This window comes from Excalfactoria chinensis, chromosome 6, assembly GCF_039878825.1.
Source record: "Excalfactoria chinensis isolate bCotChi1 chromosome 6, bCotChi1.hap2, whole genome shotgun sequence".
In the NCBI taxonomy this organism is placed as follows: Eukaryota; Metazoa; Chordata; class Aves; order Galliformes; family Phasianidae; genus Excalfactoria; species Excalfactoria chinensis.
Window position 1 is genome coordinate 11,805,251 of NC_092830.1, and position 24,736 is coordinate 11,829,986.

A 24,736-nucleotide genomic window follows, 5' to 3' on the forward strand; every position below is an offset into this window, starting at 1 on the left:
TTTGAACATAAATCTGGTAAAATGTCAGGTTTTCAATTTTAAAACCTTCAACAGCTAATTTGGATTAATTGCTCAGCGTTGCTGTGGATCATACAAAGCAACCAGAAGAGGATAATTTCTTATCATAATGTCAGCTTCCATTTACTTTGAGTCAGAGATGATATCTGAAGCCCTCTAATGAATTAGGTATTCTGCCTGCAGCCTCTGGAAGCAATGGCTTGTGCTGTGGACAAACTGGATTCTTAAATTCCCAGGCAGGTATAATCTTGACTGGTAAATCCTGTGTATTCTTGTGTTAGTTGCTCGAGAATAAATGCACTGTAAAATGCTCACTGAGATGGAGGATAATTAAAATTCTCCTGCAGTAGAAATCTTTTATGAGAACATTTGAAAGCCCTTTGGAGCCTGGCAGGCACTCTCCTTTAGAAATGGAAGATGCACAGATAAGAGTGGCAAAACAACAGCCTGGCATGGCGAGGAGTTCAACCACATACATGGAAATTATGTTGGATATGCATGTAAGCTTTTACATGGATTTGCCCGCTAGCAAAACAAAGAAAGGAAGAAAAAAATAAAACCAGAAAATGAGCAATCTTTAACTGCCTCTCCACATGTGTAAAGAAGGCAGCATTAGCATGACAGAATTAATGGAACAGGGACAACTCAGCTTGGCAGAAGTCACGTTTCCCAAACACACCTCATGCATTTTACAGCAAGAGAAGTACTTCATCATTACTGTTTTCCTCACCAGATGATGCTTCATTACTGTGCAATGAAGTTCAATTAAAAAACTCAAAGGTTTTGTTTGCTAATATTATATAGGTCATAGAGAAATATGCTATATACCGTATCTTACAGCTAAGGATTGAAAAATAAAGCAGAAAAGTAATGGCAGAATCAGGACCGTTCTCCCAGTGTCATGCTCTGATATTGTGCTAATAGTCCAAAAAACACCTATTGCCATTAAGTTTAGGTAGGTCAACAGAAAGGTACCATGCGTGCTCTCTGCAGAGGTCTCGTCCTGCCATCCAAATGTAAGGTATGCTTATCCTAATATAGCTGGTGGGAGTGAGTACTCAGAGATGAGGATGGAGGGTAGGAAAGGAGAGAGAAAGGAAGATTGAGCCTATAGTACCTTGAGCCCACACTGCCACTTGAGTGCTATGTTACAGGTCCTGCATTCACATCTTCTAGGATCAGAGGGGGACCTTATGTAGGCTAGCTCAGGTCAAGGACAGAAATCAAACCAGTTCTGTCAGGTGAAAGGTATCAAATGGATCAAATTAATTCCTTGTCTGATACCTTTCTTTCTTATTTTCAGATAAAGCATTTTCTGACTGGAAATGGAATTAGAGAAGTCCCAGAACGCCTGGCTGTTTCATGACCTTCAAGGTGTCTTTACGTGATCCAGAATTGTACTTCTCTTACTATGGCCATAAAAGGAGCTTTGCTCACATCTAAAAAGCAAATCCCACCGTTATTTAGTAGACCAAACGGCTCTTGGAGTTTTGTAACCCTCCTACAGTTCTAGTTAAAACAGAGCTGACCTTGCCTCTGTGCAGACAATGAAAGACAGAACAAGCTTTTGACACCAGTTTTCCCAGTAAGGAGATGTGCCCAATCAGAAACTGCTGTAATAAACACAAAACACACAGGAGGCAGTGCTTGCATGGAGAAAAGTACCGGAGATTGACAGATGCAAAAAGGGAAAGGGGCAAAGATAAACAGAGAGCACTGAGACTTAAAAATGCTGGCAACTCACTCTCCCAGCTTCACTGTTTCTCATACAGAACTGGACACTTCCAATCCCACAGCTAGCAAGGAGGTCTCATCTTCAAATGAGGCAATGTTCTTTACATGCTCCTTTGCCTATTTTAGGAGTTTCTTATCTTGCTGTTCACAGCATGAGGTTTAACAGTGGTAAGTTTAAAAGCTTTTCTCGGAAATGTGGCAAAATCACTGCAGTGATTTATGGTGGTATTTTAAAATTCAAGCATAAACAAGGTCACTCTGGTCTTATCTGTAGATTCAAATAAGTATTTATGCAAAGACTCCTGCTTCCCATCCAAAACCAAACTGTGCAGCTGTAATCATACCATAGCCACAAATATGTGCCTTTCTTGGCTCACTCACTGGCTTTACAAATGTCCATCAAAAGATTAGCTACCCTGATGTGTGCATTTAAGCCCACAGTCGGTCTACAGGTAAAGAAAGGTACCTGTAAAAGGAGCAAGAATGTAAAAAGCAAACAAGTCAGACCTAAAAGAAGCCCTGATTAAATGTAACCTATTTATAAGACAGAGAGTTTTTTCCTATATACATATGTACACACAGATATATTTTACTTGATTTTATTTAAAATAAATGTACTAGAGGCAAGATCTGTGAATTACTACCCTCATATCTGGAATCAAGCTCAACATTTGCCCAGGCACAGCACTATCTTCTGGAATAAATAAATAAAAACAGAATTAAATAAAATTAATCCAAAGAGAAACCTTATGGCACCAAAGGAACTAACTCTTTGCATCACGATTTACTGCTCTACCATGGTAATGAAAGCAAAGTTTTGCTATTATCTAACCCTACATTTAATACCCTGAAGTATTGCCTCCTGTTCTGGATTACTGTGAGCCTGTGACGAGTTTTTCCAGCAGATGGTGCTGCTTCCAGTAAAGAACAGGCAGATTTTCAGCAGTCCCCACGGAGTGAGAGCAGCAAAGACGTCCTCACTCTCATCCCCGCTGGCTGAACAGAGCAGGGAAAAGGAAATTCAAACTAGAAAAGCAGACTGCATCTTTAAAAGTCAGCACAGTAACGAGTTGAGAATACAAGTCTGAGTGTACTCCTAATACCCAGATAGAAAGAAGCAGTGAAACACAGCACGACTAACACAAAATAGAACAACTGCTTTTAGGAGAAAAAATGGCCATTCCTGCAGCGTGTTACTTGGATATGACCACACAGATGAATTCTCCTCCAGTGAGACATTATGTTGTTAGAATTTACTGAGCATCTAGATGGTTTGGTTGTCCTTTTTTTTCTTTCAATTTCACTTCAAAGATTGCTTCTGCATCCTGATCTCATACCTGGAATCAACTTCTTCCAAAGCCATGGCTTCTGAGATATAAAACGTTGCTTCAGAGCCAAGACTAACTGAGGTATATCTCAACAATCAAGAAAAAAAATAAGATTAAAAAAGCTCGTAATTCTAGAAGTCTGTATTTTATGTCAGCACTTAGAAAATTCTTTAAATAGAAAAGGTGTCATTTGAGCAGGACGGAACTTTGTCAAGGTCCTTGTTCTATTTTAATGTAAGGGTTTTTGTTTGTTTTTCTTTCCTCATTAAAGGATTTAGACAAAATGAACTGAACAAACAACCAACACAGTGCTCTGAATATGACTGCAACATTTTTTGTCCTTTCCCTCTTGTGAATGATTGTGTTGGTAGACTGTTTTTCTGTGGCTTGGAGATTAAGATGCCCGGTATCTGTGATAACTTTCTGTGACTCACAGGCCGTACTTATGAGCACTGATTTCAAACAGCAGAACCCTGGAAGGTAAGAGCCACCTGATGTCTTCAGCAGCCATAACCTGGCTCCAAATTTTGAAGCTTATTATTTTAGGCTCTAAGTATAGAAGACTGCATGCTCACCTCACTCAAAGTGAGTTTATTTTCTTGTTCAGTATGCAACTTTTCTATATGGCACCTCTGGGAAATTCTTTCATAAGCAATGTGAGTTGGAGCACTTCAGAACAGTGCTTTGTGCCTATGTTTCCTAACCCAAAACTGAACTCAACTCAGCCTGGAAAGCACACAAAGCAAATAAGCAAATTCTTAAACATTTCTGACTACCACATCATGGACAAGGCATGAGTACCTCATCCAAATGCCAAGCCTTTACTTCCCATCTCATATTCTAGTGCATAGAGAAGGAGTAGGCGGTGGTGAGATCTTTCTTTCAGAAAGATTACACTACTGCCTTCTATGCTGGAGCAATTCTTACCAAGCAACACCATTCTTGGTCACTCTTCATTGCTTCTAGGTACTTTTCTGTGACAAGGTTTATCACATATTTCCAAACCTAGTGACCCAACATCTGCAGTGTTTCTTCCTTAGTGCTTGTTGGTTCTATTATATTTATTATATAGCTACATTAAGTAGTCAGGTAATGAACACGTCCTCTTCCTCTGTATTTTTACATGCTTAGGTGCAGCTCAAGTAGTTCAAAATGACAATACTACACTAACCCATTCTGCAAATCCCTATCTCAGATGCCCAGATCAGTAAAGATGCTCATCTCATAACTTAGATGCCCAAGGAACCTCTCACAACTATCCTCCTTTCCATGTTTTCAAAGCTCGCCTTCTACTGAGACTGCCCTCTTTAAACAAGGAAGGTCAAGATCAAAAGGCAGAGCTGGCTCACAGATACCTCTCATAGCTGCCATCCAAGTCTGATCATTTGCTTCAAACACTTCTGCTGATAATGGAAGAGCTTTCCTGCATCTTGTACCTCACTGTACCATGACTTTCTGTGAGAGGTTATGGAGAGAAAATCCTGTGGATGAACCCTTATAAAAAAAAACTAAGTCCAAACTTCAGGCCATTTCATTCACAGTCAGTTGTGAAGAGCTAGAGTAATGGTTTATCAACACAGGCACTGAAAAATACTTGCTGGGAAAAGAAAGCAGTGGTGCCAAGGACTCTCTGCAGCCCCAGCCTGGCTTTGCTCATGACATGTCCGCAGGGACCATCTGTCACAGCATTTTCTGATGCACTGAGTACAGCTGAGCCCTCTCTTCTTCAGGGACTCTCACAAACATCAATATCCACACAAAACAAGGGAGCCAGACTTCCCAGATGGACACTGAGGCAGCAGGTTGTGTGTTTGTAGGAGATGACCTCTAACAATAGCAATTCTAAGAAAAATGGCTGAGGCCTGCCTTTGTGGGAAAACTGCACTGAATTGATAGTTATCCGTGGCTTGGAATGACCTTCACGTGGTCCCATCTGAGCTGAAGAAACACACTCATCTCCAGCTGGGATGTTATTCTCAACTCTATACTGTAAAGCGACTGTGCAGCTTTGCTCAAACTTGGCATGACTTCAGACCAAAGCTTAACATTTATTCTAGGATGTCTCCAGGCCAGTGCTGAACCATTTCTCTACACAATCTTTCCATTTGTTTAATAGGTAACACACTGTATTCCCCAAAGTCAGATATCCTCTGTACTATTTTATTTTAGGTTGCTTTAGTCTACTTACATTAGCAAGCCTTAACAAAGACAAGGCCTGCTAAAGCTTTGAGAAGATGTTTACCTTCATCCATGCCATTGAGTACTTCAGTTAAGTCTTCTTGCTTGCTGTCATACTGGTGCTCCTTCCACGTTTCACCATTTTCACTTCGAAGTACGATTAACTCTCTTTCCTTTCCTCGCATCGATCCAAAATGTGGGATCTCCACTATGACAGGGCTAGATAGAAAAATAATCAAATTATTTTTAAACCATGCAACTCCTCACTGCCCTTTATTTTCCTATGGGCATTAAATCCTTAAGAAAACTACAATCATTTTAAATAGTAAGCATCATTACAGTAGAAGTGCTTTTAGAATTGCCAAAGCTGCACAATCCTTTATCGTTTAAACAGTAGGTCATATACAACTTGATAATATTCATACATAGCTCACTTTAAACACTAATCTTCTCAAATAACTGCCTACATGAAGAAAACATCTACAAATTTTGCTGAAGACCTTTCTTCCTGTGCATTTATCTCGGGATGTGGGCAATCCAACCCTGCCTCATGAACATGCAGCACTGCTGACTTTCAATTGGCATTATTATAGCCAAAATTTGGAATTGGCTCGAGGAATTTAAAGGGATCAAAGTTAGTTCAGAAACAGCCCAGCTATTCGAATGCATGCAAATGCTATTGACTGCAGCAGGAATTGTGTGAGCATGTAGATTTTAGATGTCAAACCAAGTCCCAAACTTCTCAAAGCAAGAGGTTTTATCTCATTAGTTTCACTTTCTGGTTCTCATGCCCAAAATCACAGCTGCAACATCTGCACAGTAAACATCACCAGGGAATGTTTAGATCCTCACAGAATGGATTTCTCTGAGTTTAGTAACACTGCAACCACATTTAGATAAGTTACTGTCAAACATTTCGGGGGCAAGACAGGGAACGGGAAGGTGGTTAATAGTATACCTACGTCACCAGACAATGTACCTTCAACAGAGGACCGCGAGTGCATTATTGAACAATAGTTGTGAACAACTGACAGAAACCACCATTCACTTCATGTGCCATTCCTCAACAAAACAGACAGTTTTGCCAAACGCTTCACAGGCAAGATATGCATTTTAAGTATGCTTAGACATCCGACTGAAATCACACAGTAAGTGAACAACTATGGATTATGCAGCTTTAAGACATTTAAATAGACAGTATCATCATTTTCCTACAGAGGTTGTATAAGATTTCACCTCTTTGTTTCACCCAGTTGAAAGAAACACCACATGACGGGAGAAGTACGTAGCACTACCGAACACCAGCAAGGTGCTGGGCTGCAGTAACCAATCAATTATCTGAGTACAGAAATCACAACAGCCATTGTCAGGAAAAAGTACGAATTGGAAGAACCAGATTTCATATTATATGCCATTTTTCCCTACAGAAATTATCAAAAGTCAGTTTAATGCATACGTATTTTAGATGCTTTTAAGAACACCCAGGCTGTTACTCCAATCTTGATTCTCTTAACAAGAAATAGAAATATAGCTGCTGTCTTCCATTGTGCACAGCAATACCAAAAATTCAAACACATCTTCAGACATTTACTCTCTAGTTCAAAAGGGAGTCCAAACTGAAAAATTAACACTGCAGTACAATCTTTGCAGGCTAATATTTCAGATACTGTCTCTGTAAATATTTAGAAACCACACAATTTTGTGCATGACATTTAACAAGAATACTCAGTGAGAAGGTATTAAACAGGTATTGAACACCAAACACCAATATTTTGTAAACCAAATGCAGTAGATTTCACAGTATGGTTTGAAAACAACAGTCAAAAATGTACGGAAACATTCTTACATTTTAGACCATACACTGCAGCTCCTTTGGGTTGCACTCTTGGCGTTATAAATCTATTTTAACAAGATAACTCTTGCAGTTTGAAAATAATAGTATCTCTTCAGCCTTGTTAAAATAAAGTTATTCACTCAATGAGATCTTAAACAATCTTATATAAATAACAGCCTTTATAAGACCACATTTTACAAACCTCTTCCCAAAACAGACTCGCTCAAGGCCTGTAAATACCTTCTCTACCACAGGGTTGAAATTAAAGGACTGTCACCGTGTATTAAAATGTATTTGATGCAGTTGAAACACTTCAAATTTAAAAAATTACGAAAGCACAGAAGTTATGAAAGCAGAATGCTGGCAGTGAATTTTACATGCCTGTAAGCACAAGGTAGTAGCAGAGCTATATTAAATCAAGCCACTATGATTTTCTTTCAGTGACATAAGTCAACTGAAAGCTTTTGAGAACTAAATAAATAAATAAATAAATGGGAATAACGAAAAAACTGGAAACAAAATAAAAACTGAAAAAACTGTAGACATTCTGTATCTTTTCCGTAATATATCCTACCCAATAAATTTTGTTCCTTGTGGACCAAGCTGCAGGATTCGGCTAACCATGCTCTCACCCTCATTTAGAGGGGGAGGAGATTTAGGAAGATGCAGTTTACTGAATAACATCCATGCAGCAGGAAGAGAAACAAGAAGGGGAAATTAGGAACAAGCTGTCATTCCCAACAGAACTGGCAGTTTACTCCAGGGTGCCACTCACAGTAATCAACAAAATTTATAACTAGGAAAAAAAAAAAGCCACATCATAGTGGATTGTTTCCCCTATTTTCAAGCTTTAAAAAATGTCAGTTCCTAGCATCTGTGCTCTTTGACTCTCTACAGTAAGTGCACTGCCATCACCCTCAGTGGCCTTGCTACCTGGGAGGAACTATGGCACGGGGAACTGAGCTCAATGTTTGGGCCCTTGTGACTGTTTAGGACACACTCTCGTGACAGTGATGTTTCTCTGTCACTCTGTGAGTGAGAGGGTCAAAACCTGCTCTGGGTTACAGGCTCACAATTCCTCCTGACTTCCAAGGGAGGTTACATGAGTAGCTGGGGGCAGGATCTGGCCTTTTCACAGCCTTCCTTACCTTTGACTTCTCCCTGCAGTCATCATAGAGGCAAAGTTCCTCTTGAAACACAGAATTACTTTCAAGGTAAGAACTGCAGTTTGGCATTTTTTACTGTTTTAAGATAAGTCACCTATTCTTACGTGGTCAAATGAGGTAGAGTCAATGTTTGGCTTCTTAGATCCACAGAATAACAGAAATGGAAGATGCAACACAAGCGTGAACAATGAAATTCATAGAAGAACTCACCCCAAAAATTGCGCCCCTGCCGGCCCCATTTCTACAAGTCTACTTGCTAATCCTTCTCCTTCAACCATTGGTGGTGGGCTGGCCAGCTTATGCCTCTTTACCAAGCGGCAGGTGATGCGGGTCGGTGCTGTGCATTTGCGTGGTGGGATGATAATTCTCATTCCATGATGACGACTACCTCTCATCGAACCCCCACGTGCATCGACCATAAAACTAACCAGGAAACTGCAGGGAAAAGGAAACAAGTCATTAAAAACAGTCACAAAATTAGCAGGAAAAGCATCAGCAAAAAGTCAACCGCCACAATCTAAAAGCTTATCTGAAAAGTCCTCCCAGTCCCAGATAAACTAAGAAGAACATAATTATTTTAACATTTATACTTACATGTTAACTACTGGTTAAGAAAAGCAGCTATTTCTAAATGTCTAGCAATATCATAGTGAAACGATCAGGTGCTACTGAGTCATTTGGATTAGAGTTCACAAGTAGTGTATTAGTAGTGTCTTATTAGAATTTAAGATTAGCCCTCTGTTATTGCTATCTCTGCTGTCCACAAATCAGTAATTAGCCCCACATGCAGAAAGGAACCAGACAGTGTAGAAAATGGAGAATCAAAAGTGCATATTGGTTTGGGGGGAGGGAGGGTCTCAGTCTTCACAAACTCCTCACACTCTCATCTGCAAACACTTCTGCTGGCTGACAGAGAGTGGGTGACAGTTGGAGCTACAATTGCTTCTGCTGATGGGGAATGAATAAGAATACCAGGTATGTAACTAGCTTTTGGCTGCTGGCACTCTTGAGGAAACAATGCTATTAGCCCTCTGTGAGGATGACATTCCTTAGCAAAAAGCTGCACTGGAGGAAAATGCATTCTTTCCAGTGCCAAGTTTTCAAATTAATAATTAAAGAATAAGCAGTGACATTTTTAAAGGGTATGTGGTAGACTTTAAGAGAGAATTATTTCTAATAGCAAGAGAATAATAATAGTAATATTGAAAAGAATAACTGCTAACAGCCATGGATTATTTCACCCATGAAATGCTGAGAAGCAGTGTATGTGAAGCATTACTGCCCTTTACTAATCAGAACAGTGATAGCAAACTGGAGCCTCCTTCCAGGGCTGGCAACACACTTCACCCTCTTTCAAAACTGCAGCAAATAATCCCTCTGGTTTAAGGGGATCAAAACCTACAGTTTACTTCAAGGCTAAGGGGTTACTGTGGTGCTCCTTTGGGGTTCCAAGATACCTCCCACTCCTCTCTAGAACATAAACTATAGAGAGATTCAGTTAATGGGCCAGCATCAACAGGGACAAGAGTTACAAATTCAGCCTTGGTGCCAGTCCATTTTTTTTGTTTGTTTGCTTCTATTTTATGATGTGCACACACTGACATAGCTGGCACATCTGCTGAATAGCTTCAGTATTTTCAAGGCTGTTGCCAAAGCTTTTAGATCTTATGGACTAAATCTTCACAAGAGGTGAATCCATTCCATTTCCTGGCTCCCTACTGTAAACAGAATGCAGGGTAAGAGCCAATAATCCAGGGGGGTCATGAAGACTCTTTAAAAAGAAAAACAACAACAAAACACAACCAAGTGCTTTTAAGTATGTATGAGAATTTATGTAAGAAAGTTTGATTTGCTTTTGAGACCAGCAGGATATCAAAAGTAACAGCTGACACACATCGGCCTGCCCTGCAAATATGTCACATTCAGAAGTCCTGCCAACGTGGGTGGGAAAAATTTGCACTAAAGCAGGAGCATAATCAAAACTTAGTATTGAGTGCTCTGTAGGAGACAGCACACAGGGAGGTCAGCTGTAAATATACGAAGCAAGATAAAAAGTTGTTCAACTGAATTATAGAAAAAAAATTGCTAGGTTGCCCTTCTTCAAATCAAATTAAAATGCATCAAGAGAGATAGGAAGATAAAGCACACCTCGGAGATGACTCTAATTTATCAGTCTTTGTGCTGTACATACTTTAGAAGGCTGAAGCATGGAACAATATTTGTCTGGTCTAGCATTAGATAGGGTTGGTGGCCCTGAGTGTGACAGGGGGGTTGGGCTGGAGCTTGATGATCCTTGAGGTCCCTTCCAACCCAAGTCACTCTATGAATCATCATGTCTTATAGTAGTTTTCATACGAATAAATTGTGTCTACATTTCTCTCCTATAGAAAATACAATATACACCACTGAACAAATTCAAGTGTTGCCACTAGGTAGCCCAATTCCTAATAAGAGGAATTCCATTTCAGTGGAAAGGAATGTCTGCTGAACGGTAAGCCAAACACTTTCAATAAATATTTTATCTATATCAAAAATATTGCTGATTTTTTAAATGACAGCATAAGTTACAGTAATCTGAATACTTATAGACATAGGATGTTAGATGTCCTGCAAACCACTGACGAGAAACTTTTCAGTTTGTTAACAACGGGCTGTAAACAAGCAAAAACACCAGCTACAGAAAGCCTGGCCTCACTCCGCTTTGCTCACTAACTGCTATTAGCTAGTCAGTGTGCTTTTTCACTCTGCAACTGCCCTTCATGGTGAGTACTGATGGGATGAGGCAGATGTCACTGAATCTGCGGAAAAGTAGGCTACAGTTGGTCTTCAGAACTGGCAAGGAGCCAGCTTGTGACCAGTTGTGAAGAGAGTTCAAGACAATCCATTATCATGTATGAAAGAAAGTAAAATATTAAGGAGGGACTCACAGCCCTTGGTCAGCAAAGGGAAAGCACTGAGAGGAATCTGCTACGGTTGTGCTGTGATGGCTTTTTAGAAATGCACTTGGCTTTGGTCTTCAGAGAGAACCACTTCTGTCGAGAGGGAAGCACAGAGCGAGAGGCTGGAGCATCCCTTCAGGGTGGCCGTGACAGCTGTCCTGAGGGGCACATCTGGTTGGAGTGCAGAGTGAGGTGGGACCTCCGGGGAGCTTGGCCTGATGGCTCAGTAAAGGCAGAGCCTTGGAGAGCTGCCTATCGTCTACGTGATTACTGGCATGTTAAGTCAGCTCATAATTAATACATAAGCTTTTCATCTCATGCAAAAATGCCAGAGCTTCCACTCATATAAGACTCCCCTGCATCCATACGATTTAAAAGATGTAAGTATGCAACCATGGATTTTCAAAAATATAGACACCTAAATCAACTGGCTTACATTATACAAAAATCAATGGAAGTTAGACATACCTATAAAACTTGGACCCAGAGTTCCCAGGTGTATTTATTCAGGTTGTGCAGGGACAGGTGGGCAGGGTTTGATAGCAGGCACTTACACTGCCCATCCTGGGGCTCAGCCCAGGAACAAGCCCACTCAGTGGGCACAAGCCCACTCCCCAGCAAAGGAGCCAGTCCTCTTACAGCCAGCGAAGGCATCTATGCTACACTACAGCCTTCAGTGAAGATAAAACCCTTATCAGTTCGGACTTTGTGTGCACTGATCCCATGTAAAATTACTGTCAAGACTGTAGTAATTCTCAGTTTAGTTCCCTGATTAGTATTTTTGTCATTTCAAACAATAACAACAAATCTAAACAGTATTTCATGCACTTTCTATCACAAAGATTAGTAGTCAATGCTTACCTACATTAATGCTGTGCTAATAATGGAAACTACAGTATGATCTCTAAACACAAATGCTAAATGCTGGTGAGCATTTCTACTTGAATACATGGAAGGGATGAGGATGTGGGCGGATGCACTACAAACATCTACATACACTCTGACTGTGGGAAACAAGTTTGAGAAAAATAAATGAGGATTCACAGAAAGCACAGAGTTATCACCTTGAATCATACTGGGGAAGTGGAGAGGAATAGCTGCAAAATAATTTAGAAAGCAAATGGGAAAAATTAATATAAGATAATTAGAGGCAAGCAACAGAAAATATCAATAATAAGCGCAAAGGAAAAGTATCAATCAGAAAAAAATAATGAAAGTAACATGTTTGAAGTTCGGCTTTAAAAACGATTTGGCTTTTGCTTTGCATATCACAAACCATGACATAAAAACATCGCTCATGGAAAAAAAACAACTAACTGAAGGGAAGCGTTCATTTCACTGGTCAGCACAAGTCTGTAACTTCTCTGAGAAACACAGAAGTTCACAGAAGACTGAAGAGCACTTGAGATTTACTCAGGTCAACAGAGAATTTACTTTAAAAGAACTCTGATTCCCCAAACAAGCTGCACAGTGTGATGCAAAATCAGTTATTGTGCTTTTTCTATAGTGGTTTATTTTCCAAAGTATAGTGTATAAAATATGTATGGCAGAATACCTGAAGGGAGTATCAACCTTTGCCGTTCGTGACACTGCTTTCAAAAATGAATTCTCTTTGTGCCCAAGGTTGGAATGATTAACTTGAAAATGACACTTTGCAAGACAGGATTCTGAGTTTCTCAGTATGGGAGAGAGTGACACATTCATTTCTTTCTTTGGGTTCATGAAATCAAGGAATTTAAAAGGGCAATAAGAAGAGAGCACAGCCACATTTTGACTGGGAGAAGGTCACAAGATGGCTCACATCTGAGAGCTGAAGGTCACCAAGGTGAAGGGGATCTACCCTTCCAAAGGCCTCACAATTCACAGCATATTTTAATGTCCTGTTTACAATGGACTCTGTTCAAAACATGCTGGCAAACCAACCTACCTGCACCCAGAAAGAAAAACATTAAACACTGTCTTGGCTTAAAAAAAGGAAAAACCAGAAGAGTCAAAATTACTGCCAGCACTTCCTTCTCTCTTCCCTTCACTGATACACTGCTGGATATACAAAACCTGCTGCCCCAAATTCCCCTTCTGCCTGAGTTTAGAAATGGGAAGAAACATCGGTGCTCATTTTTGGCAGCAGGTGCAAAGGGAAAGGAGCAAGCTGAGGCAGCAGGCTGCAAAGGGGTGGCCCCACTATGGCATGCTGCAGGCTCAGGAGAATGAGGAATGTGGAGGGCAGTGAGGTCAGGCTCTGGCCACAGGGTGACCCCAACCCCAAGGGCTGCTGGCAGCTGGGGAGCCAGCTGTCACATTTCTGCCTGTGGCCACAGAACAAGCAGGGACCAGGTGAGGGGCTAAGCAGGAAAGGAGTGGCTTTTCAGAAAAGCAAACTCATGTTCTAATGCCTCTCAGAAATGCCAAGGCACTGGAAGATGCAAGATGAACATCTGCTAAATGCCTCTAGATGAAGATGATAGGAAAAAACAAACAGTATCATATTATTATAGGAGATTACAATAGAAAACAAGCAATGAGGGGTTTTTTTTTGTTGTTATTTTGTTTTTTCTTCTTGTTGTTGTTGTTGTTTTTTTACTAAGAAAGGAACTGAGTCACGGTATCATTGAAGATGGACTTTATCCATAAGATGTGGCAGGTCAGAAAAGGCCAAAGCACTCTGGTGGCAGAGTGCTTTGGTGTTCGGATTCTCTCCCTTACCATCTCCTTTCTCCTCTGCAGCCCCAGTTTGCTGCACGGTTGCAGGTCTGCAAGGCTTCCCCTCCAACAGTGGCCCTAGCTGCAGGCATTAGTAGGGACTCTCAAGTAGTTAAAGATCCCATGTCCACAGGATGTATGTTTTGGAGGGCTGGAAGCATTCATGAGCACACTGAACAAAGTGGTCCCAGAGGACCAGCAAAAGGCAAACATCAAACATCAGCCCTATTTTGTACCAGAAAGAAGAGGAGCCAGAAAATTTTAGGTCATCACTCTAGCATTGACTACTGCAAATATCTGCAAATATACAGGAGTAAATTCTCCAACAATCCATTTGCTGGGACAATGACAACCAATGTACAGGGATAATACACTGATTAGAACTCAGCTATCATCAACTCTCAAAACAAGAAAAAGCCAAAATATTTGTTGAAAGAGTAACATACATAAAAAACTGATCAACTACCTTTTTTTACAGGGCACTTATCCAGTGGATGTATGGAAATTCTGTATTTGTACTTCAGTAAGCATACGAAGCACAGTATACATAAGTGCACAAACACTTAAGCAGCCTCAAAAGAGCTACTCTCTGTGTTTTCCTGTAAAACTGAAAGGAAAATTCATGCAGGGTTTTCACTGCACTGTCCTGGGCCAGGGCCAGGTACTAAGCTAATGTCTTCATTCATGATTTGAGCACTGGACAGAAAGGTCTGAATAACACTTCAGAAAAGAGGATCAGAATTAAAAGCTATCTTGCTAAAATGGCTTCTGATACCAACAAGCTAAAATACAGTCAAGGTAAGTGCAAATAGAAGAAACCAAACACATAAGCACAAAACATAGTAAAAAATACCTAGACTGCACAACTTCAGAAAGGAACTAAGAAATGCTTGCAGGTCAAACGTCCTCCAACAGAAGCCACAATTAGCAAAATGCTAAGTCTGTGGGATTCCTTAGTCCTAAGTGCACCATGGATGAGTCTGCAGCAGTAGCAATCCTGTCCTAGTTGGTATTCATGATGTCCCCTCTTCAGGAGCTTGGTGCCCAAACTGGCTTAGAAACAATCTATCATCAAAAAGGAGAAAGGCAGGGGGCAGATGCAAGAATCTGGTGGTGTGTGGGAAGCACCACCTAGCAAGACATGGGATGTTAATAGTTCACAAAAGAGAAGAGAACCTATCTTCCACAGTATGAAATACTGTAAAGAGACTACTAAGATTCTGTACTCCATGACTACCAGAGATAAGACAAGAAACAGGCTTAACTGGCAACTAAGAGACTTTAAATTGAATATCGAGGAGAGAAATATTCTAACAACAGACAGTGAAACAAAGAAGCTGGAAGGCTATAGATCTTAAGTGACCACAAAGAAATTGACCATATTTCAGGAATGAGTTGCTCACATTTCATCCTGCCATAATACGAATGGGTGGCTTACAAGCTCTATGAAGTCCCTTGGTAGCATATCCTTCCATATTAACAGACTTCAGCTTTTCATTATGAAGCTACTAATATTTCAGTTCTAGCACTGAACATACACAGTGCTTTATTAAATCAAGACCTCCAACCCCACCATTGCATAGTTCTGTTCAGCTTGCTGCTACCTTGGAACTGAAATTGTTTGTTTTGTGCCAGTGACATTTTCACTTTTAAGAATGTAATTAGTCAGAAAGTGGGGAATTAAATTAAAAAGATATGAAATTTTATGCCCTGATCTTGAAAATTACACAATCAAGATTTATACAGGACAATATTATATGAAATCTTATATTCAGCTACATATTTATTTGTAAATTTTTATAATGTGCATTCAAAAATGACTCCTGTTGCATTTCACCAGGTTTACATGCTACTGCCAAGAAGCACTGTCAATGCAGTGATGATTCCTGAGTGATGAAGACAAAGCATGTATCTTGGAGAACAGACAGAAGTCAGCATAAACAAAATATGACGATATGAAATTAAAGCCCCTCATTCTTCCTCTACGAAAGAACAGAAGGTATTAAAACTATGACTTCATGCTTCAAATAATTTAATATAATTCAAACAAAATCACCTTACGACACTTAAAAGCATAAGCAACAGAAAAAGCAAAACATGACTATTAAAGAGAAGCCTGTGGGATTACAACGTTTTTGGCATTCAGAAAATAAAAGCAGAAGCAAGGTTTTGGTTTGATAAGCAACAGTTTAGCCTGACTCCTGTTATTAAGCACCCACATTGAAGTCAGTGTGAATTTTGCCACTGGCTTCAAACTGGTGCAGGAACAGGCATGTCAACAGCCATCACAGAATACTACATTCTTCAGCTAATACATTTCCACATTTAAACATAAAGGAAATCTGTTAAGTTACCTACCCAGAATGGATGGGACTTGAAACAAGGTTAACATTGTCCAAGGTGTCTGCAGCCCAGCTGTAGTGTCTGAGAGAATCAGAATCAAACTCCCTCTGAAACGTCAGGTGCTTAAAAAACAGAAAACAAAGTTAGGATGTAAAAACACTTACCTTAAATATAAGCTTGTTAATATAATTCCCTTACATTTAGCTCTGTCCCCTTTCCATATAGCCGATATCCTAGGTGTTAAATTACTAGAAACCCCTGAATAGAAATATGGATCCCAGAGATAAATTTATCTCATGTCTGCAAACTTCTTTTCAGAATTTCTTTTGCCAGCTCTCACCAGTTCCTTCAGTTACTTGTACAACTCTCTTCAATCTCTATTTACACACACAAAGTTAAAGAAGATTGAATAAATACTACAGTTTGTGCTGCAATCATGTACCATACAGACAGGCAGCACACTATTCCCACACAGAACATGCTGCTGCACGGACCCTCATTCGAGCAGAACTTCTATCCATACAGTCAACACAGGCTCTATTCTGGAGTGCCACCATCCCTACTCATCTGTATAAAAATAGTTATAACCCTGTGCAGCGCTGGCACACCAGCACTCTAATTAAACTGTCCCATCTGACCGACACCGAGGCTTAATTTGGTTCTGACTGCTGGCTGTAGACATGTGCACGCACACGCAGGCTCCCCATGCCCTGCAACAAGGTCTCACTCTGTAAATCTTAACAGTATAGCAAAGCCATCTGAGGCAAATATATATATATATATATATATTTGTCTTGTTTTGTGTTCTCCCCCCCCCCCCCCCCTTATTTTTTCCCCCTTAGGAAATTAAATAAATCATGTCTGTAAGTACTATTAGGCTGTATTTCCAGGGCAATACAAAACGGAACCATCATTAGACATTATGCCAATAAAACTAGGTCAAGCTCTTTTATTAGGATCTTCCACCAGTCTTTGTGCTGTGAGATATGCACTTGAGGCCTGATGGTTCAAGCACAGACAACAGTAACAGGCAAACACACTGCTAAATGTGGCACACATCAAGCACAAAATACACCAACAGACATAACGGATAAAATGAATGCCGTTTAAAAACAATGGTGATTAAAGAACGGCGCTGAATTTAATTAGCACCGCTTTGAAAAATGTATTGTAATTCAGTTTAATGAAGACAGCTTTATAACTCCTTCCAGTAGAACACAGGGGACTCTTCCGCGTGCCTTGAAGAGCCTGTAGTTTAGACAGAAAAACCACCACTGTGGATTTCTGCTGTTCCAAGTGACCTAACTTTGTAAGAGCTCATACCAAGTACACAATTACTTTCTGACACCAAACAGAGCAGGATCCACATGTGGCATCAGAACATGTAAATATTTAGATAAACAAACATAAATTAAAAATAGGACACTACGCAGATTTTGTAAGAGATGCATTAAAAAAGGAGGACAAAATAATTTAGTGTTTGTCAGATGTCCACTGAGCTGTAGCTGTCACCGCACTGAGGTCCAGACACACAAAGGCACACACGGAAAATAGGGGATTGCATTTGCTGTGACAGATGAAAAATGCCAGTTCCATCAGCAATGTAAAGCCATGTGATTTCCAAGGAAACACCACCTCTCTAAAATAATCTAAGGTAGATAGAGATGCTGCTGTACTCATCTAAGTTGCCACAAGTTTACTTGCATGTACACACAGGGCTCCTTTCCCTCTTCCTACTTTGTCTGTATATGAGGTGACCTTCTTTGGTGCATTCCTTTCTGACAAAGTGCATCCGAGCAAATCTTTGGGGCATATTTACAGCCAGCAAAAGCACAAAAACTGCAGCCAATAATTCTGGCAGAGAAACAGACTAATAAAAGATAATGGCTGGACAAATGCATCTTACACACAGCACACATCTGCTGATCTCATTCCGTCAACCTGCTGAGGTGTCGGATTTTCCAGGCAGGCAAAGAAATCTTCCAACGCAAGCTGCAGGATGAGCAGTCCAGAAGACATACATCATCTGTGATACCAAACTGCAAGATTCGTCCTGCATTTGGTCAGGACAGAGCATTCCCTACCTGGACTGAGGGAGATTAAAAACGCATTGATAGGGGGCATGTTTTTGTCAGATGCAAATGCATTTATTAAAATGCTGACTGTTCTGTTGTCAAGGATCCTGTTGGTTGCATAACTGAATATCCAGGCTGTGTAATGTCAGAGTTCAGCAAATGGAAGAATTTATGCTTCCTCCCAGATGAATTTATCCAGACAGAAGAGATTCAGCAAGCTGCTATGCAATGGACAGCCTGATTCATCCTGCCTGTGGCTGATGTACATTATTCCACAGAGAACGTCGCTCAGATTTGGTCTGAATTACTGCATCCATGGTAACGCACTGGGACACACAAATTATTAACTTTGCTCTAGCCAGGTTATGAGGCACAGTATGGCCTGGACTCAGCTTTCCCTGTTGAAAAGAGTCAGCAATAAAGAACCAAATGCAAACAATGAAGACAGTCTTGACTTCTTTGGCAGTTCTTACAAAATCCTCTCAAGCACCCAACACTTCATATGCTAGCAGCCAGTATCAGCAAAGAACAGCCTTAAGTCTTCCTCATTTGACTCTTCCTAGACTTCCAAGACTCCCGGTGGTCTGGTGAAGAACCGGTCATGGGATCTTCTGATTCCACCTTATCAGCAAGTTGACATTTGCTCATCTTTAATACCACTCCGAGAGTGCTGCTGTAATGAACTGCAGATATCTACATGCTTTACAACAGAAGCCATTTACGCAAATAAGTAATGGTTCACTACTCTTTTGAAGTTGTGAAATACCCCCAGAACACAGTGCTTACATGTATGAGTTCCCAGTTGGTCTTTTAAGATAAGGGTTTTGACCCACAATAAACTTTGTTCCCGTGACATTCATGGACATGATTCTTTTTCTTCCTTTTTCCTGTCAAAGCAGGGATTATTTAGAAACCCAGTAATGTGCAGAAGGAGGGATGGGAAGGACAGAGGCAGGAATGTTCTCCTTCTCCCAGATGCACTCTTCCCACTTCAGCCAAAGTATCATAAAATTTATCCATCTTCCATTGGTATATGTTTGGGCTCACAACTTTCTTGAAGAACAAGAAAATTCCAAAGGACTGACTTTTTTTTGGTCAAGACTTCAAAGCTGGCAAAAGCCATTGCATAAAAAAATGTTCACAGTCAAGAAAATAATTCACTGTTTTACTGTTGTTTTAAAAATCCCCTTGAGACAGCCTAGAAGTAGGAATGACATTGTTCTTACTGTTACCTTCATCATTTCCTGTTTTCCTCCTGGATACAAGAAACCTGAAGTTTGTCTAGAGAATTAAGACTAAAATAACATGCAAAATTAGACCACTAACACAGACATCCAGCCTGACTTCATTTTGTATGACAGATTTGGACTGGAGTTGAACTGCAATAATTGCACAACCACTGCTGGCGAAAAACTAGAATTACAAAAATACGAAGACCACAGATGAAAGAAAACAGCCTGAACTCTATTGCTCAGCATTAATACTTTAAGTGAAGAAGCACCACTGCAAGAGATCTTCCAGAAAGCATGGAGGTCCATAACCATTTGTACAGAATATGACATTTGCTCTAAGCTGAGCTTCTGTATGTAATGGGGTGTTGTTGCAACCTCTCCATGCACAGGTAAGTCATTCTTTGTTGTCTAGTAGTATTTTGTAACAAAAGCAAGTTAACAATACATACTATAAACAATGTTCTCTAGAAGTTACTTAGCATAGTGCTTCTTTTAAGTCTTGTTATTTGATCAAATGCACCCTAGCTGCTATCAATATCATCAACTTTGATGGTAATCACAAGAATGATCAGAATCCTAAAACAATACGTGTTCTCAGACTGGAGGGAAGGCTTTCCTCTCTATGTTGTGTCCATCACATCAGGAAGATTTAATGAAGGCTCAGAAGAAGGGACTGTGAAAGGAATTTAAGGTTCTCAGACCTGAACTACAATTACTGAGCTGGCTGTTGTGGATCAAGGTTATTGAAAGTCTATGGCAGTTCATTTGGAAGTAACAAATTAATAATATACAAGGGCTGACACTAATGCCTCCTACTGTACTATGCTGGCCCATGACATCAGAGGCAGATGTTGGTGGGATAGTAGTAGAGCCTGAACCTTCCCACCAATATTCTGTTACATTTTATTGCTGTGTGACAGATGGCAGCAGAGAGGCAGCCATCTGACTCAAAGCACATATGAAGCAAAGGTATGGAATTAAATTTCCCCATGTGAAAAAATAGCAAAAATGGCACGTTCACATTCATTGATGCTTCCTGAACATTTACGGAGACCAAACAGTGCATGTGAGCACTGTAAGGTGGTGAATGGTACATTTCAGCAGTGGTGACAGCAACGTGAAAGACAAGCCATATTCCAGATGACCACACACAGCTGTCACATCACAAAACAAGGAGTGTCTCAGCCAGCTCATGTGCACAGATCAGTGGATTACAACCAAAGAACTGCTGTCATGGTTTTTTGCTGTTGCTGTCAATATTCTACATCATGACATCATGTGCAGTATGAATCATTAACTGAGGGTAGAAATAGTGGCAAACTGTTTTGGTGGTATAAGAAAGTGTAGTTGTTAATGGCATACAGAAGTATAACAGAGGGTATGTGGAAGTGTAACAGAGGGTATGCGGAAGTGTGGAAGGTTCATGCTCCAGTTCTGTGGAATGGCAGCATCCCGAGTACTCAGCTCTTGGAGGAGAACTACATATCCCAGGGGACGACGCGGCCAGAGACGAATCACTAGAGGAGGACACATATATAATCTTGCTCCCAGGCTGGAACATCCTTATTTCGCTCTATCTATCGCTTTGGAGCACTCCATCCCTGCTGTCTCCCTCTATCAGCAACGTTCCAGCCTGTCGCCTAGAGATCACAGTAGGCCCCCCGGTTCTCAGGGACTCTTTTCTCTCTCTCTCTCTCTCTCTCTCTCTCTGTAACTGTAAAACAGTTGCTCACCTCCACTGATGCAGATTTTACATGTGTGGCATCATCACTTGCAAATATGCATAGATAATGGTGGTAACTATGATGAAAAACTGTGTTTTGTAGCTGGGAATTTGCTATGTCAAATGAAAAGTTGCTCTATCAAATAGTGTCACTGTGTTCTTTGTAGCTGTTGTAGGTTCCATGGGAATAAATAGAAGGCATTAATTTTGGAGTGACTTATGTACATTTACTTCAGAATTTATACCATTGTCAGAATACTAAAAAAAAAACTGTGCAAAACGATAGTAAAACTGAGTAACTTACACTACACTGGAACTAATAGAAGAAAGATTTAAAAAGCTGGAGTGTCACCCCATGGACCCTTTCTCCTGTGAAAACATTCTAAAATCTATAAACCCCTGTGTAGGAATACCTGCTGCTGCTGAATGGAATGCCTGCAAAATTGCTAGCAGAAAACCTGTGTTCCATTGCAATCCATCTAATGCTCCTCTAGGACCTAACAGTTCTACTCCACAGTCTTTTAACTCCTAAGTAAAGACTTTTCTGTGGGTTTTTATTCAGCTTTCTAGCAGATCTCTGGCTTCTACGATGAAGAAACTCATGAGTAAGACAACTGGATTTTTAAGTCTGAAGCAAGTCCACCAAACGCTGAGGAGCACACAAAAACAAAGCACACAGCACCCTATCACCTCCAGCATTACCCTTCCAAAATACTTTCCCAGGCTGTAATCAGGTCAAAAGATTGTGTGTTTCTTTTATTAGTCATTGCATAAACGTTTGGAAGAGACACAAACTGGTTAGTGCATAATAGCTTAATCATTACAAGGCCAAATTTTTCCCAAGGGTGGAAAAACAAGGACACTGGTTGGAGTCTTCTCCATACAGACAGAATTGGCAAGATCCAATTCCTGGTCTCTGTGGTGCAAAGGTTGTTTAATGTAAAATATATTTCCTCTCAGCTTAGCAAGGCACTGAAAATACATGTAATATTAATCTCACAGGTACTCTCACCGATGCAAAATCAAAGCCACAACATGGCAAACCCATGATTTCTTTCTTTCAGAACTTTTCATTTTTCAGCAGTTAAAGGAGTAGTGATAGACACAGCAAGCACAGCTGAGGGCTGCAGATTATCATTCCCCTATAAACACAGAGCACAAGCACCTGGTGCCAGGGGGGCAGCACATACCTGATCCTTCGCTGGTACCAGCAGCTCTTCAATCATCATGCTGTCTCGGGCATAAGAACTCCTGTTCAGCGTGTAGGACCTATCCGAACTGAAGGAGCGGAGGCTGTTGTATTTACCATTTATCATAGAAAGTGAAGATGACAATGAGATGAACAAAAAATAAAAATAAATTAATACATGCAACTTCCAGGGATAGATGGAAAAATACACACATTATATGAAATAAATACAAGGGGAAAATGGAGTAGTAAGTACTTAACTGTATTTAAATATTTACTTCCCTAAAATGTACATAAACAAAATCGAAACAGATGTTTACTGCTTTGGTAGCAAATCTATGGCTTAAGAATAAATCCAGAAAAGTGTATTTGAGTATTTAGATAAATTTTGACAAATGCCTTCAAGCCCTAATCCAGCAAGAAGACCCGTAAGGGCAGGTCCTAGGGGATCTGTGGGGAGCTCATAGTGCCTGCCCACATGGCCCAGATTGCTGAGTCAGGTTTAACTAAATGAAAGTTTTATGTGGTGGTTTTCTCTCTTTGTGGCTGAACCACTTTTGACTTTGTTGTAAACACCCTAGTTATTCACTTAGAAAAAAATAGAAAGAGAGAGAAATTTGAAATAAACTTTAAAAAAAGTATTTCATAATGATTAAAAACAGATTCCAATATCTTGGGAATTGTTTTGTGCATGTTAGGTTATTCAGAAATGAAGAATGATTGCTCTGGATGTGTTGCAATTAAATCAGCGTTGAAGTGTGTTACGCTTAGCCCTGGAAGATACATTATGGTATGCGCTAAAGACATGCTGCAGGCCTAGACATGCTCACTACGTGATGAAAAAACAAAGTAGTATAAAACGTGAATTAATAAAAAGCAACATCCAACAACATGTTACACTTCTGAACTAGCAACACTGTTCAGACTCAAAACTCTACAACTTGTTTCATGCACTTGGTAGTTGTTAACAGAACTTTTCTAGTCCTTGGCACACATTTCTCCTTGTGCTGGAAGCAGAACTGGGATCTTTATTACACTCTGTAGGCATACGTTAAGCAAACTCTCACATGACAAAGGGTATAAAGAAATCAAGTTACTTTTGTTAGAACAACAAATGGATATTCTCTAAGGCTGAGCAAACTCTTCCCACCCTCTACCCCCTTCCCCAAAAGAAAAGCATGTCATTTTCTAATGCTGAATAAAATGAAGATGAGCAATGGCAGCAGCAGAAGGATGTAACACGATGCCATGCCTTCTTACCTTACTTTTGGACTAAAGCAATTTACAGTGGAAAAGAAACAGGAGAAATAGAAAGCAAAGAATCAGACGGGAAAAGCAAGATGTTATGGCTGGATGGCTTATATATTTAATGTGTTTATTTCTTAATGTTACACTCAGAATCAGTAGTAAGATATACTCTCAGAATACTTTTACCAAACAAAAAAACCACTGTATTTGTCTCCTCTGAGCATAACATGTGTGCAATGTAAAACATGAGTTACGCAGCAACAAATAATAATGGCACTGCTAAAATCAGAAGCATAGGCTTTCTCTCAAAGAAAACTCTCAGGTTTATCTAACAGATTTTGACTATGAAATTCTGCTATCCCATTTGCAAAGTGAGAATTCAGACCTCTGCAGGACGAGCAGCTCTGCACACAGGCCTCACATTCTCCATCCCTTCTGAACTGACCACATCAGATAATGCTGTCTGATGACCTTGTTCATGCCAGCTCATGTTTAAAAGCAGCACATCAGCTTTGCTAATTAACTGTACAAAGACATCAGATTCTCCCTTTCAGTTCTAGCTGATGAACTATTTAAAAGCATTCTGGCATTCTCTGTGAATGTGTTATCACAAAAATTCTTATTAACTTACCTAAAAATTGGAAGTGAAGCAAAACATGTCTGGGTATTACTAAAGAGCAAATCTGCAAGGCATGCTTGCATTTCTAATGCAACCATAACAAACAAGATTTGAGGAGCAGACATCCAGGCTTTACCTTATGGGAGTTGCCTTTCACTGTTAGACAATGAAATCACTTTTTTAAGCAGATCTTTAAACTACAGTACAGGAAAAAGTCCTCAGGGCTCCAGCATATGAGGTTTAATTATTAGCTTCAGTACAATCCAAATGTCAGTAAACACACTGCAAATCCATGGCTATGGAAGTAATCTCTGTTCATACAGCTTTACTTGTTTTGAGCAATGCATAGTGCAGGCTTTAGCAAGATTCAGAGAAGAAACCTAAAATGTTGATCTACAAACACATGGGTT

The 24,736-nt window shown here is 40.1% G+C and overlaps 1 protein-coding gene across 29 annotated transcripts in view; it reads right to left on the bottom strand.

Moving 5' to 3' along the window:
* Window positions 1-24,736, bottom strand: part of ANK3 (ankyrin 3) — a 340,836-nt gene that overhangs the window by 47,770 nt on the left and 268,330 nt on the right. For 16 of the 29 annotated variants that reach the window (XM_072340789.1, XM_072340795.1, XM_072340793.1 and 13 more), the window contains 4 exons: window positions 22,461-22,563; window positions 16,256-16,362; window positions 8,469-8,693; window positions 5,323-5,477 (listed from right to left, as the gene is read on the bottom strand). In XM_072340789.1, the coding sequence (XP_072196890.1) occupies window positions 5,323-5,477; window positions 8,469-8,693; window positions 16,256-16,362; window positions 22,461-22,563 (590 nt within the window). Of the gene's footprint in view, window positions 1-5,322; window positions 5,478-7,666; window positions 7,766-8,468; window positions 8,694-12,261; window positions 12,295-16,255; window positions 16,363-22,460; window positions 22,564-24,736 lie in introns of all 29 variants that reach the window. The other 13 variants (XM_072340815.1, XM_072340800.1, XM_072340798.1 and 10 more) reach the window with 3 other exon arrangements.